Source organism: Littorina saxatilis, linkage group LG2, assembly GCF_037325665.1.
Source record: "Littorina saxatilis isolate snail1 linkage group LG2, US_GU_Lsax_2.0, whole genome shotgun sequence".
NCBI classification, from domain to species: domain Eukaryota; kingdom Metazoa; phylum Mollusca; class Gastropoda; order Littorinimorpha; family Littorinidae; genus Littorina; species Littorina saxatilis.
The window spans coordinates 37,920,853-37,940,057 of record NC_090246.1 but is presented as its reverse complement, the minus strand read 5'-3'; the positions used below and the strand labels follow the sequence as shown (position 1 = coordinate 37,940,057).

The 19,205-nt window shown below is 41.2% G+C and overlaps 1 protein-coding gene across 1 annotated transcript; it reads left to right on the top strand.

The window, feature by feature from the left end:
• The first annotated feature begins 2,976 nt into the window (after nucleotides 1-2,976).
• LOC138958926 (transmembrane protein 180-like) lies at nucleotides 2,977-18,281 on the top strand. The gene is made up of 7 exons (XM_070330264.1): nucleotides 2,977-4,741; nucleotides 5,359-5,614; nucleotides 9,247-9,420; nucleotides 9,880-10,037; nucleotides 12,674-12,757; nucleotides 14,651-14,768; nucleotides 17,919-18,281. The coding sequence occupies exons 1-7, from the start codon at nucleotides 4,296-4,298 to the stop codon at nucleotides 18,087-18,089; spliced, it is 1,407 nt and encodes a 468-aa protein (XP_070186365.1). The 5' UTR covers nucleotides 2,977-4,295; the 3' UTR covers nucleotides 18,090-18,281.
• Nucleotides 18,282-19,205: the final 924 nt, after the last annotated feature.

Below are 19,205 nucleotides of genomic sequence, written 5' to 3'. Positions count from 1 at the left end.
CGAAATCAATTTAAAAACACTTTCATCTTATTCCTTGTCGGTTCCTGATTCCAAAAACATATAGATATGATATGTTTGGATTAAAAACACGCTCAGAAAGTTAAAACGAAGAGAGGTACAGAAAAGCGTGCTATCCTTCTCAGCGCAACGAATACCCCGCTCTTCTTGTCAATTCCACGTGCACTGCCTTTGCCACGGGCGGTGGAGTGACGATGCTACGAGTATACGGTCTTGCTGCGTTGCGTTGCGTTCAGTTTCATTCTGTGAGTTCCACAGCTACTTGACTAAATATTGTATTTTCGCCTTACGCGACTTGTTACATTTAGTCAAGTTTTGACTAAATGTTTTAACATAGAGGGGGGAATCGAGACGAGGGTCGTGGTGTATGTGTGTGTGTGTGTGTGTGTGTGTGGGCCGATCTTTATGAAATTTGACATGAGAGTTCCTGGGTATGATATCCCCGGACGTTTTTTTTCATTTTTTCGATAAATACCTTTGATGACGTCATATCCGGCTTTTTGTAAAAGTTGAGGCGGCACTGTCACACACTCATTTTTCAATTAAATTGATTAAAATTTTGGCAAAGCAATCTTCGACGAAGGCCGGGGTTTGGTATTGCATTTCAGCTTGGTGGCTTAAAAACTAATGAGTAAGTTTGGTCATTAAAAATCGGAAACTTGTAATTAAAATTATTTTTTTATTAAACGATCCAAAAACAATTTCATCTTATTCTTCGTCATTTTCTGATTCCAAAAACATATACATATGTTATATTTGGATTAAAAACAAGCTCTGAAAATTAAAAATATAAAAATTATGATCAAAATTAAATTTTTGAAATCGTTTTAAAAACTATTTCATCTTATTCCTTGTCGGTTCCTGATTCCAAAAACATATAGATATGATATGTTTGGATTAAAAACACGCTCAGAAAGTTAAAACGAAGAGAGGTACAGTAAAGCACAGCGCAATCGCTACCGCGCCAAACAGGCTCGTCACTTTCGCTGCCTTTTGCACTACCGGCGGACTACGTTCAGTTTCATTCTGTGAGTTCCACAGCTTGACTAAATGTAGTAATTTCGTCTTACGCGACTTGTTCTTTCTTTATTTGGTGTTTAACGTCGTTTTCAACCACGAAGGTTATATCGCGACGTGGGAAGGGGGAAGATGGGATAGAGCCACTTCTCAATTGTTTCTTGTTCACAAAAGCACTAATCAAAAATTTGCTCCAGGGGCTTGCAACGTAGTACAACATATTACCTTACTGGGAGAATGCAAGTTTCCAGTACAAAGGACTTAACATTTCTTACATACTGCTTGACTAAAATCTTTTTTTTTAAAAATTGACTATATTCTATACAAGAAACACTTAACAAGGGTAAAAGGAGAAACAGAATCCGTTAGTCGCCTCTTACGACATGCTGGGGAGCATCGGGTAAATTCTTCCTCGTCCCAACCAATATGGGACTCCCCCTAACCCGCGGGGGGCTTGCACTAGCCCAAGGGTGTCCGTTCATGAGAGGGACTGCTGTAACAGCAAAACTAGTGTGAAACATAAGTAATCAATTTATCCACTTGACTATATTCACAACAGGGACCTATCACTCTTCTTTGCATGATTTTATGCCTACGGATTTTCAAATACTCTGCAACACATGTAACCCAAATTCAACATGTGCCCGTACAATACCGCTTCTTTTATGAAAACATTGCTTCGGCCATGTTGATTTTAATCAACCAATTTTCTTGTTCTTCTTCTGCGTTCGATATTCAGTCATGGCTGTCATATCGTCAGGTCGGTGGCTGCCATGAAGTCCGCAGTCTTCAGCAGTTCGGCAGCGGGTCCCCAGAGGCGCTGTGTATCAACAAACAAGTTGTGTGACCGAAAACATTGACAACAGTCTTCTGGAGATGGGGCAAAAGAAGCTCCGTTGTTAGATATACTTTCAGCGCTGCCTGAGAATAAGAAAACGAAACTACAATCTAAGTTCAGGGACAATAGGTTTCAGAAAATAGTGTATCAAACCAAAGATGGCAAGAAAACGCTACTGTCTAAAAGTGACGATTGTTTGCTAGTGTTTGACTGTGAAATGTTTGTAACCTGAACGTATGACGTGATACCAGGGATGAGGTGCACGAGAAAATTACCAACCGGTCGGGAGCCAGCCGCGGTGTTGGATTGGTTGAAATTGAGATTTGTCGTGATTTCAACGAATCAGTACCCGCGGTTTGTTCTCTCTCGTTTGGGAAGCACCCACTTTTGGTTCGTGCCCCTCTGCCCAGTTGTTGCAAATACAACGTCGGAGGACATGAGACGGGGTATGCTTTCCCTTCGGATAGGGCAGCAAGTGAACTGACTGGACCCGTTTCAAAGGAGAAATTGAGCAACTAATAACAGACTTGTATGACTATGCGCGTGATACGAACATTACTCGAGACTGGAGCCAGACAGTGAATGTCTCTGAGCCCTTGTGTTGACATAAACAGCGTCGTTGTCCGGCAACGCGATCGGTCACATTGACATTGGTCTCAAACCAATATTCCCATTGCAAAGGGGCTGATGGCCTATGGCAACTACACTTTTGTATTCGTATTCGTTGTACTCTCTCTCTCTCTCTCTCTCTCTCTCTCTCTCTCTCTCTCTCTCTCTCTCTCTCTCTCTCTCTCTCTCTCTCTCTCTCTCTCTCCACCCTCTCTCTCTCTCTCTCTCTCTCTGCAAAAGGAACTCCGTCAACAACTTGACAGTTTGCATGCATATGATAGTTCTTTTTTTTTAAATACCACATACCGTAACTGAGTCAACTTTCCTCTTTACATTCTAGCACAAGGAGGGGAAAGATACAACAGCAAATCATTTTTATATCCAACATAGATTCCAGTGCCTATGAATTTCGGAGATCGAACTAAGACCCGATGGTGTGCTCATGATGAACCTTCTTGCTGGTATAAGCTGTTGTATACATCTTTCTAATTGATTTGATTGTCCTCACCACCTCATCAAGGTCGTACCTGCTAATGAGTCATGGTTTCTGCTAAGGTGATCAAACATAGTGTGATTAAAATCACCCCACCAGGAGAGGACCACCATTGGAGTATTTGATCGTATTTAATTGTCATTTTGTTCTTGAGGGGACATTTTATATCGTGCTAAGTTCTGGGACGTCATTCTTTTCTTCGTGAACGAATTTTCGAGGAGGGCAGCTCAGTGTTAGTTGTTTTAAATTTAACTGCACTTTGGAAGTCATAGCCACGTGTTGATGTTTGAGTGTAAAGATCAGTTTTCCAACTCAGGCGTGCGTAGCCCAGACTGCAACAAAGACTAGTGATGTGCGATCGAATGGTTGCATCGAACACATTCAACTGAGATAGACTGATATTGCATTTGTCTACAGTTTGAAGATATAACTGTGACCTTTCTGTGTTTGAATGTCCACCGCCACATTCCAAAAAATGAAAGTAAGTGAACGAACAAGCTGACTGTGTAACATTAGTCAAACATATTTAACAGATCTCAGTGCAGGCTAAGCAGAAGAGAGCCGGAAAGCGAGTGCATCTTACTGAATGATCTCACTATGCATGTTTGACACAAGCTACACAAGGAGCACATTTCTAAGCTGGAATATCGGCCGAGACACGCTTTCGACAGGAATGAAGTGAACAAACAACTTTATTATGCAACACCAGCCAGAAGCTTTTTATGGGTCTGTGTGCTTAGCAGAAGAGATAATAAAAATGAACAGAATTTTGTTGTCTGATTTCACTCTATATATTTGTAACGGGAGCTAGAGAGTGAACACATTTTAGTGACTGATTTTAGGCCATCAGCAAACAGGCAATTCATGCACCAGCGTTCCCGCACGGGTTAACAGCGGTTGTTGTTATCTATTTCTTCGGATCACCAAAGGGACAGAGTTTCCAACACATTCACGTGGCTTTATAAATTGTGCAAATCACCATGCTGTTGAAATGTGACCGTGATAGGAAATCAACAATGAATCAATCTCTCTGAATGCAGTATTCGACCACTAAACAACCCGCTAACAAACTTCAAACACAGCAGGTAAATTTGTTTTATATATCCCTGAAGCAAATAGAGGTGGAGACAGGTAAAGTTACAAGAGGTTAATTGAAGTCTCAGACTGATACTCTCATTCAGAGGTGCAAGTGCCGGCAGGTCGAGCGGATATCAGTTGAAATACTCGACCAGGGACACCCCATCTCGCCAAAAAATCCAACCCACTAAGCAAGTGCACCTGAACTCTTCGCCCAGGAATTCGGTGTGCTCCTCAACCAAAATGTCCACGACGACGTTGAACAGACGCATGCTGGCGTACTGCGCCTCCAGTCTGGGTATGACCATGATTCACCACACCTTCAACTTCTACTACGTCAAGGTCTTCCTCAACCGCTACCACATCCAGGAGTCGTGGTTCCACTTCGCCCAGTTCCTCTTTCTCATCTGGAACGCCATCAACGATCCTCTCTTCGCCGTCCTTCAGGACAACGCCAAGTTCACCATCACGAGAACGAGGAGAGAGAGTATTCTGTACACGGCTCCCTTCTTGGCGATCTCCTTCATGATCCCGTGGTTCCAGTTCGGGACTTCTGACTGGATGGTGGGGGTACATCTCATTGTGGCGTTGAGTCTCTATGATACCATGTACACCTTCATCGGCTTGGCCTTGTGTTGCTTGTTCACGGAGATTTCTACTGATCAACAGGACAGGCTGCGTCTCACCAGGTTTGACATTACACAATGCTACTCTTTCTTCTTAGCAAAGTGTACCTACTTATACTCTTGCTTCTAAGCACATTACACTGTCTTTTTGTAAAACCACAGTACTCTTCTTTCTGCCTGAGCAAAGTCTGGTGTTTTTTTTTAAAGTACTGCTGGTCTCAGTTCTTAGCAAAGTCTGTACTGCTCCTGTATGCAACATTGTGTACGAGTGGCATCAAGTTGTCGTGTGGATAATGCTACCACGAGCAACACACTTTGCAGAGTCACGAACGTTCGTTTAAAAGTTGAAAGTCTCATACGTTCCCAAATAAGGGAAACTTAAGATAACTACCCGTCTTTCTTCAGTCTTTCCGGCATGCCGAGATGTCATCATAAGTCCTGAAAGACAAATACAGTCGAACCTGTATATAACGACCACCCAAGTAACCGACGGAAAAGTGGTCATGCAAGACAAGTGGTGGCTATGGAAAGGTGAATTATATTGCAAACAAATTGTTGAGGACCTTTATGGGTTGTCGTAATTGGAAGGGGGTCGTTTTGGAGATGTGGTCGCTAGGCCGGCAGAATCAACTGTAATTATACTCCATAAAACTCATCTTGCTTTCATCATCATCCTTCAGGTACGCCCAGATGGCCGGAATGTTGGGCCACAACACCATCCTGTTTGTCGAGTACACGTCCGACAGTCTGCAGAACTTCGTGGCCTTTCAGATCACGGCGTTCTTCGTGGCGCTGGCAGGCATGTCCCTGATGATCTACACGGGGCTGAACGCGCACACGGTCTGGGACATCAAGGCGCAGAAGGAACACGTGGAGGAGAAGGCGGTGGAGGAGGAAAGTGCAAGTCAGGAGCCGTACTGGCTTAAGACCTGGCAAGTAAGAATGATGTGGGCAATGCCTAACAATTTTTATTATTGTCCATCAATGTAATGTAAGACCTCGTGACAAAAGTAACAATTCAGTTGTTACAGACCAATGTTCCAGCGTCATGTACAGTCAAACATACCATACAGACACCAAGTTTGTTGTATATTGTTTTATTCTTTTACTGATTAAAAGGGCGCGCTACAGCCTCTTCCCAACCACAAAACAAGTCGCGTAAGGCGAAAATACAATATTTAGTCAAGTAGCTGTCGAACTCACAGAATGAAACTGAACGCAAAGCCATTTTTCAGCAAGACCGTATACTCGTAGCATCGTCAGTCCACCGCTCATGGCAAAGGCAGTGAAATTGACAAGAAGAGCGGGGTAGTAGTTGCGCTAAGAAGGATAGCACGCTTTTCTGTACCGATCTTTGTTTTAACTTTCTGAGCGTGTTTTTAATCCAAACATATCATATCTATATGTTTTTGGAATCAGGAACCGACAAGGAATAAGATGAAAGTGTTTTTAAATTGATTTCGAGAATTTAATTTTGATAATAATTTTTATATATTTAATTTTCAGAGCTTGTTTTTAATCCGAATATAACATATTTATATGTTTTTGGAATCAGCAAATGATGGAAAATAAGATAAACGTAACTTTGGATCGTTTTATAAATTTTTTTTTTTTTTTTTTACAATTTTCAGATTTTTAATGACCAAAGTCATTAATTGATTTTTAAGCCACCAAGCTGAAATGCAATACCGAAGTCCGGGCTTCGTCGAAGATTACTTGACCAAAATTTCAACCAATTTGGTTGAAAAATGAGGGCGTGACAGTGCCGCCTCAACTTTCACGAAAAGCCGGATATGACGTCATCAAAGACATTTATCAAAAAAATGAAAAAAACGTTCGGGGATTTCATACCCAGGAACTCTCATGTCAAATTTCATAAAGATCGGTCCAGTAGTTTAGTCTGAATCGCTCTACACACACACACACACACACACACACACACACACACACACACAGACACACACACACACGCACATACACCACGACCCTCGTTTCGATTCCCCCTCGATGTTAAAATATTAAGTCAAAACTTGACCAAAATTTCAACCAATTTGGTTGAAAAATGAGGGCGTGACAGTGCCGCCTCAACTTTCACGAAAAGCCAGATATGACGTCATCAAAGACATTTATCCAAAAAAATGAAAAAAACGTTCGGGGATTTCATACCCAGGAACTCTCATGTCAAATTTCATAAAGATCGGTCCAGTAGTTTAGTCTGAATCGCTCGACACACACACACACACACACACAGACAGACAGACACACACACGCACATACACCACGACCCTCGTTTCGATTCCCCCTCGATGTTAAAATATTTAGTCAAAACTTGACTAAATATAACAAGTCGCGTAAGGCGAAAATACAATATTTAGTCAAGTAAGTGTCGAACTCACAGAATGAAACTGAACGCAATGCCATAGTTTCAGCAAGACCGTATACTCGTAGCATCGTCAGTCCACCGCTCATGGCAAAGGCAGTGAAATTGACAAGAAGAGCGGGGTAGTAGTTGCGCTAAGAAGGATAGCACGCTTTTCTGTACCGATCTTTGTTTTAACTTTCTGAGCGTGTTTTTAATCCAAACATATCATATCTATATGTTTTTGGAATCAGGAACCGACAAGGAATAAGATGAAAGTGTTTTTAAATTGATTTCGACAATTTAATTTTGATAATAATTTTTATATATTTAATTTTCAGAGCTTGGTTTTAATCCGAATATAACATATTTATATGTTTTTGGAATCAGCAAATGATGGAGAATAAGATAAACGTAAATTTGGATCGTTTTATAAATTTTTATTTTTTTTTACAATTTTCAGATTTTTAATGACCAAAGTCATTAATTAATTTTTAAGCCGCCAAGCTGAAATGCAATACCGAAGTCCGGGCTTCGTCGAAGATTACTTGACCAAAATTTCAACCAATTTGGTTGAAAAATGAGGGCGTGACAGTGCCGCCTCAACTTTCACGAAAAGCCAGATATGACGTCATCAAAGACATTTATCAAAAAAATGAAAAAAACGTATGGGGATTTCATACCCAGGAACTCTCATGTCAAATTTCATAAAGATCGGTTCAGTAGTTTAGTCTGAATCGCTCTACACACACACACAGACACACACACACACGCACACACACACGCACGCACATACACCACGACCCTCGTTTCGATTCCCCCTCGATGTTAAAATATTTAGTCAAAACTTGACTAAATAATAACAAGTCGCGTAAGGCGAAAATACAACATTTAGTCAAGTAGCTGTCGAACTCACAGAATGAAACTGAAGGCAACGCAACGCAGCAAGACCGTATACTCGTAGCATCGTCACTCCACCGCCCGTGGCAAAGGCAGTGAAATTGACAAGAGCGGGGTATTCGTTGCGCTGAGAAGGATAGCACGCTTTTCTGTACCTCTCTTCGTTTTAACTTTCTGAGCGTGTTTTTAATCCAAACATATCATATCTATATGTTTTTGGAATCAGGAACCGACAAGGAATAAGATGAAAGTGTTTTTAAATTGATTTCGAAAAAGAAATTTTGATAATAATTTTTATATATTTAATTTTCAGAGCTTGTTTTTCATCCAAATATGACATATTTATATGTTTTTGGAATCAGAAAATGATGAAGAATAAGATGAACGTAAATTTGGATCGTTTTATAAAACAAATTTTTTTTTACAATTTTCAGATTTTTAATGACCAAAGTCATTAATTAATTTTTAAGCCACCAAGCTGAAATGCAATACCGAAGTCCGGGCTTCGTCGGAGATTACTTGACCAAAATTTGAACCAATTTTGTTGAAAAATGAGGGCGTGACAGTGCCGCCTCAACTTTCACAAAAAGCCGGATATGACGTCATCAAAGACATTTATCGAATAAATGAAAAAAAGGTCCGGGGATATCATACCCAGGAACTCTCATGTCAAATTTCATAAAGATCGGTCCAGTAGTTTAGTCTGAATCGCTCTACACACACACACACACACACACACACACACACACACACGCACAGACACACACACATACACCACGACCCTCGTCTCGATTCCCCCCTCGATGTTAAAACATTTAGTCATAACTTGACTAAATGTAAAAAGGATGGAGTGGGTGTGGGTGAGAGTGACGTGATGTTTGTGTGTGTGTGTGTGGGGGGGGGGGGGGGGCAGTAGGAACACGTGAAGGAGAAAATGTTGTATGTGTATGGATCGAGGTGTGTGCATGTATGGGGACAGGAGAGGGGGGGGGGGGGGGTATGATGTACATGTATCACCAATAGTTCGAATTCGCTGCTGCATTAGTACAGCGTCTGATCAAGTTATATGTACATGTATTACCATTTCGGTGCACTATGTGACTGATTTTGGGACTGATTTTGGGACTGGTTTTAGGTGACCCTCTAAATGCAGTAGCGTTCGGGTATGATACGAGGTCTTATAGTTGCGTTTTCAGATTAACTTTCAGCATCGTGGAATGCTTGGGATGCTTAGCGGGTATGAGCATGAGTCGAGTATTAAAACACATTTGATCTAACTAAATTTAATTTCTCTTTCGATCCTATTCAGATCCTGTCAGAGAAGAATTTCCTGGCCTTCGTGATCACGAACTTCTTTCAGGAATTTCACAAGACTTTCCTGTCCAACTTCACGGCCATCGTGTGTGATTACTTGATCCCCTCCACCCAGGTGCCCACAGCTGTCCGCAGTATCTTCTACAGCTTCACTGGAACCCTTGGAGGGGTGTGTTGAAGGCTCTTGTGTCTGTGTCTTAACACCCCCGTATATTCGGGGGTGTATAGGTTTCACTCTGTTTGTCTGTTTGTTTGTCTGTCTGTTTGTCCGGACTTAGATCTCTGGTATGTATGGGTCGATTGAGCTTAAAATTTGGTGTGCAGCTTAGAATTTGGGTACACGCACGGGTGTAGCCAAAAGGTTCCTACCTGTGGCAAAAGATGAGATATGAGCTTTACATTTCACTAAGTGCCTAACCACAGCCAGCGAAGGAAAGGTTTAATTTTCTTAAGCGTTCATAGGTTGCAACACATCCGCACACTCGAGTATTGCACGAGTGGGAGTTTACGTGTATGAACCCCTCAATTTTTCCAAGAGAAACAACACCTTCACGACCGCTACAGCCCCAACAGAGTTATTTCCGAACTTTGTTTATTAACTGATTTGATCAACTATTTTGCTGTGCAGATGATGATAGTGTTTGGGGCGCCAGTGGTGGGCCACTTTGGGTATTTTCGCATCATCCGCTGTAGTTTCATCCTCAAGATCTGTAGCGGTTTCATCATGTTCTTCTTCATAGGCAGGTCCAACCCCTGGATACTGATGCTCTTCATACTCATAGATACGTAAGTACAGTGTATGTGGTGCCTTGAGCTGAGAGTGTAGAGTTACTGGAGGGATGTGTGTGTGTGTGTGTGTGTGTGTGTGTGTGTGTGTGTGTGTGTGTGTGTGTGTGTGTGTGTGTGTGCAGGGCCGGACCCAGGGGGGGGGTTCCAGGGGTTCCGGAACCCCACCCCTGGAAAAAGCATGTACCTTGCTTTGACTTTTACTAGTTTTAGCACCAAAACAATGCTGCTCTTAACCCTCAAAACAAGGCCCAGAATGCACCAGATTGCACAGATTTTAACCGTTTTTCAAAAATTTTCCGGGGGAGCATGCCCCCGGACCCCCCTAGTTCGCGCGCCTGCTTTGCAGGCGCGCGCTTGATTTGCCCCCCCAAAAAAGGAGGAACCCCCCCTTACAACTCATTTGGTCCGGCCCTGTGTGTGTGTGTGTGTGTGTGTGTGTGTGTGTGTGTGTGTGTGTGTGTGTGTGTGTGTGTGTGTGTGTGTGTGTGTGTGTGCTCTGTTGTGTAAAACATAAAAATAAAACAAAAATTAAAAACATTTAAAAAAAATTGAAACGTAACAGAATTATTTGGAACGTTTACCCTACAAAATGAAACATTCACATGTTCACAAAACGATGATAATTTCATTTTCTGACTAGCAATGCTATTTCTGCTACACCTGTGTTGGGATATAGGCCTAGTTTTGCAAAACAATGTACATGTAGTCTTCGTGTCAGGGTGTAAAAAAAAAAACAAGGTCGATGACTGGGGTTTTATTGATGGAAGGGTAGCATCTGCTGGCCTGAACCGTAATGTGTGCATTGATCTCTTGTTTCTTTAAAGATACACACCTCCCCTGCTTTTTCACTGGGGAAAGCGAGCTGCCATACAGTACGGCGCTTCCCATTTTTGTTTCCTTTTTCCTGCATGTGTTTGTGTCTATGTTTCCAAGCCCTGAGACTGTTGCTGTGAACTTGATATCTTTATCGTGCGCATGCGTGCACACGGGGATGTACGGACACCGAGGAGAGTCTGCACAAAGTTGACTCTGGGGAATGAATCCCTCGCCTAAAGTGAGGGTCCAACCCACGCCGATGGCGAAAAACTGGTTTTAAAGCCAGCTTTCGTTCCGAATAGAAAGGATAAGGATAAGATTTCATATTATAGTCCTGTGCTCCTATCCCACGTAACAGCCTGGGCTGATCCATGGCGATGATGTTCACGGGAAGGAATGTACCTTTTAACATACTGATATACAAATATAAGTCACGTAGTTGGGGGCCATTAAGTTCATAGCTTGTGCTCACAAGGTCATAATAATGTTGACAGTTATTAAATCATGTTACCAGTGGGGGTGGGTGGGGGAGAATGGGGTGGAGTGTGAGTCGATAAGCCGAAACATTAATGACCAAAAATTAAAACAAGTCGCGTAAGGCCAAATTACTACATTTAGTCAAGCTGTCAAACTCACGGAATCAGGAAACTGAACGCACTGTAGTTTTTCACAAAGACAGTACAGCTTCGTCAATCCCCGCGAGAAGGAAGTCGCTCACCTTCCACGTGCAAAACGCAGTGAAATTAACACGCCAGAATAGTGCAGTAGCGTATTGTGCTAAGCAGGAAAGCGCGCTTTTCTGTATTCTTGTTAACTTTCGAAGCTTGTTTTGAATACAACCTATCATATCTATATGTTTTTGGAATCAGGAAATGATAAAGAATAAGATGAAATCTTTTTTGGATCGATTTCTTAAATTTTTATCGTAAGACTAATTAATCTATTTTCGTTAATTGTGATCACATTTTAAGAGTAAACATGACATATGTATATATTTTTAGATTCAGAATATGATGAAGAATACGATGCAATCAATTTTAAGTCGGTTTGCGAAAAATCGATTTTAATGACAACTTTAATGAGCAAACTCACCAATTTATTTTTAAGCCTCCAAGCTGAAATACAATACCAAAGTCCGGGCTTTGTCGAAGATTACTTGACCAAAATGTCAACCAATTTGGTTGAAAAATGAAAGCGTGACAGTGCCGCCTCAACTTTTACGAAAAGCCGGATATGACGTCATCAAAGCTATAAAAAAATAAAAAAATAAAAATCTGGAGATACCATACTCAGGATCTCTCATGTCAAGTTTCATGAAGATCGGTCCAGTAGTTTTCTCTGAATCGCTCTACACACACACACACACACACACACACACACACACACACACACACACACACACACACATACTGTCATACACCACGACCCTCGTCTCGATTCCCCCTCTATGTTAAAACATTTAGTCAAAACTTGACTAAATGTAAAAACGGTTTCTCTCACAGGCACGTCACTATCGAATTCAGTTTTGTGCCTGTGTATGTGTGTGTGCCTGTGTGTGTGTGTGTGTGTGTGTGTGTGTGTGTGTGTGTGTGTGTGTGTGTGTGTGTGTGTGTGTGTGTGTGTGTGTGTGCCGTGTGTGTGTGTGTGTGTGTGTGTGTTTGTTTGCCGTCAGTGTCAGTAAGTGTGCGCGCGTGCGTGCGTGTGTCTGCCTGTCTGTGTGTGTTTGCCTGTGTCTGTAGGTCTGACTGCTTTCTTTATTTCTTGTCCTTGCTTCTTTACAGTTTTTAGTCTAATACCTTCTTTATTTTATTTCACAGGAGTTTTACAGGAGCTTCAAATTCACTATTCAACATGCCACTATCGGACATATCTGACCACGACAGAGAGAAGTACGGCAGAAAGTAAGTTGACATACATCTCACAGTTATTGTTCGCCCAGCTCCCGTGCTTGCAACATTCTTCAAACCGTAAGAGCGTCAGTAATAAGAACGACACTAGAGTAAGTCCACATGTATCGTCAGGGCCGCTGGATCTAGGGGGTGGGGGAGGGGGGGGTAGTCCTTGGTTCTGAGAACCCCGAACCCTCCCCCCCCCCCCCCCCCCCTTGCCCGGTAAATGTACCTTTTTTTTCTCACGGACAGACCCAAAGTACCCCTTTCAAATCTCAGTGTCAAGAGCATCCTCCGAGGGCCGCCTCGTCAGCCCCTGTACCCCAGCCTCATATTGAAATCATGACGTGAACGTAGTACGTACGGTACATTGTCTCCATGTATATAAGCGTTGTTCTCCAGCGCTGAATACCTTTTTGTGACATGCATTCTTAGTCCTTTAAATGATTATGATGTAACTTCAATAGCAAATAGAATGTCTTCACTTCACTTTTGTCATTAATACTCCAGTTAGATTCTGATACAGACATTCAACAACGCATACATTTTTGTCTTCTTCTTTTTTTAATTGTTAGTATTCAGTAAATCCATGTCACATCCTCTGGTTTCCATGTAACGCGTGTAATGTAATGAACGTAAACAATCACAATGTGAAAGTATTTCCTAAATCTTTATCTGCAGGCCAAGAATATATTTGGAAACGATATTTATCAACGAACTCAATTTGTATGGTTAAAATATCTCGGTTAAAAAATAAAAATCACTCTCACGTACCATGGTTTAACAGGCCAGCTCTGGAGCTGAATAACCAACTACTGATTTTTTGGATGGAAAACAGTCACTTGGTGAACACGTGTTATAGAACCTTTGACGCTTGATGCGTACAGTATTAACAGCTATTGTGTTTTCAGCGTAGCAATAGGGCCCGATATTTAGACGAGACAAGTATAATGCCGACGAGTCGAAGACGAGTCGCATTATACTTGTTCGAGTCTAAATATCGGACCCTATTGCTACGCTGAAAACACAATAGCGTTTATATAGCTATTCTGACATTAAATTCTGTGTTAGAATCATGTTTTTGTCAGCGACAAGTACCAGAATGGTCCATGTCGTTGATTGCAGACGACGGTTCCCTTTCCGCATGAATTAGCCACGGAAATAACCGAACATTGAAAAACCCACGGACATGTATTACGGAGAAAACTCGAGATAACCGGATGCTTAGCATTACGTCAATATGTTAGTTAGGAATCATATGACGTCATGACGTATCATGCTTGCCTACGTAGATTGTATGTTCGAAAGTCTGACTTCTGTTGGGAATTCGCGTGGTGAAGACAGCGGTAAATCTGTAGATGATAAGAGAACAAGGATTGTCTCAGAAGAAACGACGAAATGTTTCAGACCGGTAACTTCATTTCAACATTGCACTATACAATGGACGTTCTATGTGACAGGAGAGTTTGCTGATTTTGTGTTAAACATTGGAGAGATCGTCTGCTAGAATCCGAGATAGGTCGCTTCAGATTGCAGCTTCTGGAAATTTGCAAGGTTTGTTGCCTGTTAAAGAACTGGATTTTACACGTAATGTAGGGCCTATGTCATGTACAGTAAGCAACAACAAAAACACACACAAAGCAAATGGCATCGTCTGTCGACTAGTCACAGAGTGACAGAAACAAACCTGGCGAGGTATGCGTGTACTTTATACACGTGGAAGAAACCGGAACCACGCGTCTTTGTTATTGCCGATATCGTTTGGATATCGGCAAAAATGGCCAACTTTTGTATCGTTATGCTTTGATGATCGGAAAAGGGATGTGTGAGACCATCCAATCACAGCCCCCGAATTCCCCCACGTGTCCATCAGAATAGCTATATATATGCATGTCCTTTTCGCAGACACCCGATATCGTCGACTGTGTACGGAGCCAACGCCCTGGTGGTCAAGCCAGCCAACTCCTTGTCCCCCATGTTGGTGGTCGCCGTCCTCAACCACTTTGGATACGAACAACTCAAGGTATTGTAGTATTCTTCCTTGCTTAACAGAAAGACAAGTAACACAGCGCGTGTGTTTTCTGCATCTTTATTCCAGAACTTGGCACAACTCAGTATTTAGTAAAATGTTTTCTGGGAATGAGAGCACTTCCGCCGAGCACTCAGTCAAGCACACTACCATGTGCCAAGTTCTGGAATAAAGATGCAGAAAAATCACGCGCTGTGTTACTTGTGGATCGGGACATGATCAGAATAATAAAAATGAGTGGATAAGGTCATAGACACAACTGATATTATCAGTGAAAGGGAATAAAAGCTGGTTCTTGTATGTGTTTAACTGTGTGCGAAAGTGTTACTGAGTTAGAGTTCCTTGGAGAATGAGGCATGGAACATAATATGAGCTTGCGGCGGTCATCCTATTTTAAGGATGAAGTCGCTTGCTCATTTCAATGCTTGTTGTTTTATCGGGTCCCAGGAGATTGGTTCCGCGTAACTCTCACGTACTCTTGTTGCACGTGTCGTTTGCATTTAGAGCGCTTACATCTCTTTGTTTTTCAGAACTTAAAAGAGCGCTCTGTCTTATTTGACTGATTAAGATTCTCAACTCAAGGCACTATGTTAGATTGTTGAAAACATCTGCAGAAAATTACTTAGGGGAAAGTCGCTAAACCTGGAACAGAGTTAAGGAGAAACAGCCGTACCAGACAAAAAAATGGATATTGCAAAGCGTTATTTATATTGTCACATACTAGACTCTATCAGTAAATAAACGAACCACATAATATAAAATAAAAGTCACGCAACTCATCAGACTGATCATAATAAAAATGTCTGCATTTGTTCCAGGTTGGACGCATGGGTGTGTAAAGTGGAACACTGTGTTGTCAAACTCGGAACACATACAAACACACCCTGACTCTCTTTCTAGCTCTGTCTGCGTCTCTCACACACACATATACACCCACACACTCTCATTCACACACAAACAAGCACACATTGCCACACACACAAGATAAATAAATACGTTATAACATTTTGATTAAGCCATTTTATTTAAATGTCTTTTTTTCAATATCATATTTAGATTTTTACCAAGGAAATAACAAATCGGATAACAATTTAAGTCTTAAATGTAAAACAAAAAGATAAATAAGGGCTAGGTCTATAAAAAGGACTGAGAAAAAAAAAACCTTAAAAAACAACAACAGAAAAAAATAGGCAAGGAACCGATTTCGCAGACAATGTCCTTTGTCTTCTACTGTCAGCGCAGTCATCGTGTGATTACACTGTGTGCACTTCTGGCACTATAACATATCCTCAGGGGAGTTGGTGCCGCACATGAAGCAGTACCACGAAATTTCGCAGCTTCATTTGTACCCCTCTTCTGTTGACAAATAGATATAAAAGGGCTACCTGCCCAATTGACTAAATGTAAAAATCATTACGCATAAAGTCTCAAAGCAAATAACTAAGAACAGATTTAAGAAACTGATTTTGCAGACACACAAAAATTGCTAAGTGCAAATTTCGAAGTCCTTTTGTCCGCTGCTGTCAGCGCAGTCCTCGTGTGCCCACTGCGTGCACTTCTGGCACTGTATCATGTTCTCAGGGGAGTTGGTGCCACACATGAAGCAGTACCAAGTGCTTTCCTCCAGGATAGAACGCATCGTCGAGAATGTTCTCCTTTTTTCCCTCTGATCAGAAGATATTCCCCTCTTGTTTTTCTGAGCAGAAGATTTTGTAGCTTCATTCTTTCCGCTTTTCTGTTGACCTGCACGCCTTTTTGCAAGTGAAATCTCCAGCTTTTGCTTGTGAGGAGAAGATGTGATGATTTCAGATTGTTTTTTTCGTGATGTTCTCTTCGACGAGTTTGTGGGTGTGCGTTGCAGGACATTTGCTACTGAAACCAAGCAATAATAATGACCAGAATCTCCATGTCCAGTGTACAAAACAACGCTGGGGGTGACGTTGGTAAATTTATTTCAGCTTCAAGAATGCTATTGAATAGTTCTTGTTCTATCTCTGGTGTTAATGTAGAAGGTCTTCCTGTGAACTTTACTTCTTCTTTTGCACATTTGGTTTTTTTGCTTCTAAATGACTTTTAAGATTTGTGACAGTAACACCATATGCTCTTGATGCGCAACGCAAACCCATATCTCCGTTTTTCACTGCCGACAAAGCGCAGCCCATTTCTTCTGGTAACCACCGCCGTTCGGGTCTCATAATACTGTCAAACAAATCAATCAATCATTCAATAAAACTTATAGAAGGGAAAAACACAACAAAACCGAAAAGATAATTGAATACGTGAATAAAACAGCAGTGTTCTGTTTATTGTTTGATGAGGGTAAGATGGAAGAGATTGCAGCAAAGCTGGAACACTGTTCCATGCCGTTTGCCTCTCTTATGTGTTCCATCATTGCCGCATGGCACCTGCATGGATTTCGCGTTTTTCTGTTGGATACACGTGACGTTTCAAATCTTTTTCTCCGTTCAAATTATTGCAAATCTATGAAGGTTTATCACAGCAATCAACATTTTATGTGAACGTATATAGATAAAGAGTAATAATACGAATTGTAGACGGTAGAAATAAGAAGAAGAAGAAAGAAAAGTTTAAAAAACGTACCGTTTTTTTTGTTTTGCCGCGGTAGTCATTTTTTTCCCTGGAATAATATCAAGGAATGTCACCAGACATTTCTGCAAAACAATTGTTCATGAATTGTTTCCCGTTGATCGTATATTGAGGTGTTCCAAGTTTGCCGACTGTTCCGGGATTGGCGACTTTTCCTTACCATCGTCTTTCGGAGATTGTTTTCCGTGATACATGTTGATGCAACGTCCTGCTTTGTGTAAACATTCTAAACGTGTGCAAGTATACACACAAGTCGCCTTTCAACGGTTGCTATCAATTACTGAAACACCAGCATCGACTCTTAATTATGGCTGGAAACATTTGCAGACACATTAATCGTTTGACATTAATTGCTGTATTGCCGTCAGAACATTCATTATTTATGACAAATATGAGGGAATGAAGGGCAGTCACTTGTTATTATAGATCTGCACTGTAACTATCACTGACTCCGAGTATCACACATGTTGTATGCATTTAGAGCTCTTACTTTCCTTTTTCTTCCTTCTCAGATATGATAAATATTGTTTGTTTCAGGACGGTTTGCTGAGCTTCCCCGAAGCGGAAGGCGTGAAGGACGTGATGTTCGCCATTGTGTGTTTCTATCCCGTGGTGCTGGGGCTCCTCCAGTCTGTCACGTGGTCACAGTTTACCATCCGCCGCAGCATCTCATTAGAGTACAGAGTTCCAGAGCCTGCACACGTATGATGGCGGCTTCTAAAGCTAGTCAACCTCTGAGCAACTGAATAAAAATATACTTACTAAATGCCAGTTTTGTTTGTTCATTCCACTTTGCTGACATTGTCTGTCTTACTAAAATAAAATGGTGTAAAAATGCTCAATTCGTTAAACGCAGTCGATCTTATTAATTGATCCTTCAAATGGGTGAGAAGGGGGGGGGGGGGGGGGATTTCTTTCGAAAACTAAGACGTGAAATTGCTGCTTTTTATATTTAGTCAAGTTTTGACTAAATATTTTAACATCGAGGGGGAATCGAAACGAGGGTCGTGGTGTATGTGTGTGTGTCTGTGTGTGTGTGTGTGTGTGTGTGTAGAGCGATTCAGACTAAACTACTGGACCGATCTTTATGAAATTTGACATGAGAGTTCCTGGGTATGAAATCCCCGAATGTTTTTTTCATTTTTTTGATAAATGTCTTTGATGACGTCATATCCGGCTTTTCGTGAAAGTTGAGGCGGCACTGTCACGCCCTCATTTTTCAACCAAATTGGTTGAAATTTTGGTCAAGTAATCTTCGACGAAGCCCGGACTTCGGTATTGCATTTCAGCTTGGTGGCTTAAAAATTAATTAATGACTTTGGTCATTAAAAATCTGAAAATTGTAAAAAAAAATAAAAATTTATAAAACGATCCAAATTTACGTTTATCTTATTCTCCATCATTTGCTGATTCCAAAAACATATAAATATGTTATATTCGGATTAAAAACAAGCTCTGAAAATTAAATATATAAAAATTATTATCAAAATTAAATTTTTGAAATCAATTTAAAAACACTTTCATCTTATTCCTTGTCGGTTCCTGATTCCAAAAACATATAGATATGATATGTTTGGATTAAAAACACGCTCAAAGCGTGCTATCCTTCTTAGCGCAACTACTACCCCGCTCTTCTTGTCAATTTCACTGCCTTTGCCATGAGCGGTGGACTGACGATGCTACGAGTATACCGGTCTTGCTGAAAAATGGCATTGCGTTCAGTTTCATTCTGTGAGTTCGACAGCTACTTGACTAAATATTGTATTTTCGCCTTACGCGACTTGTTTGTTGTTCTAAAGACAAGCAAACTAACCTTATCTGTTC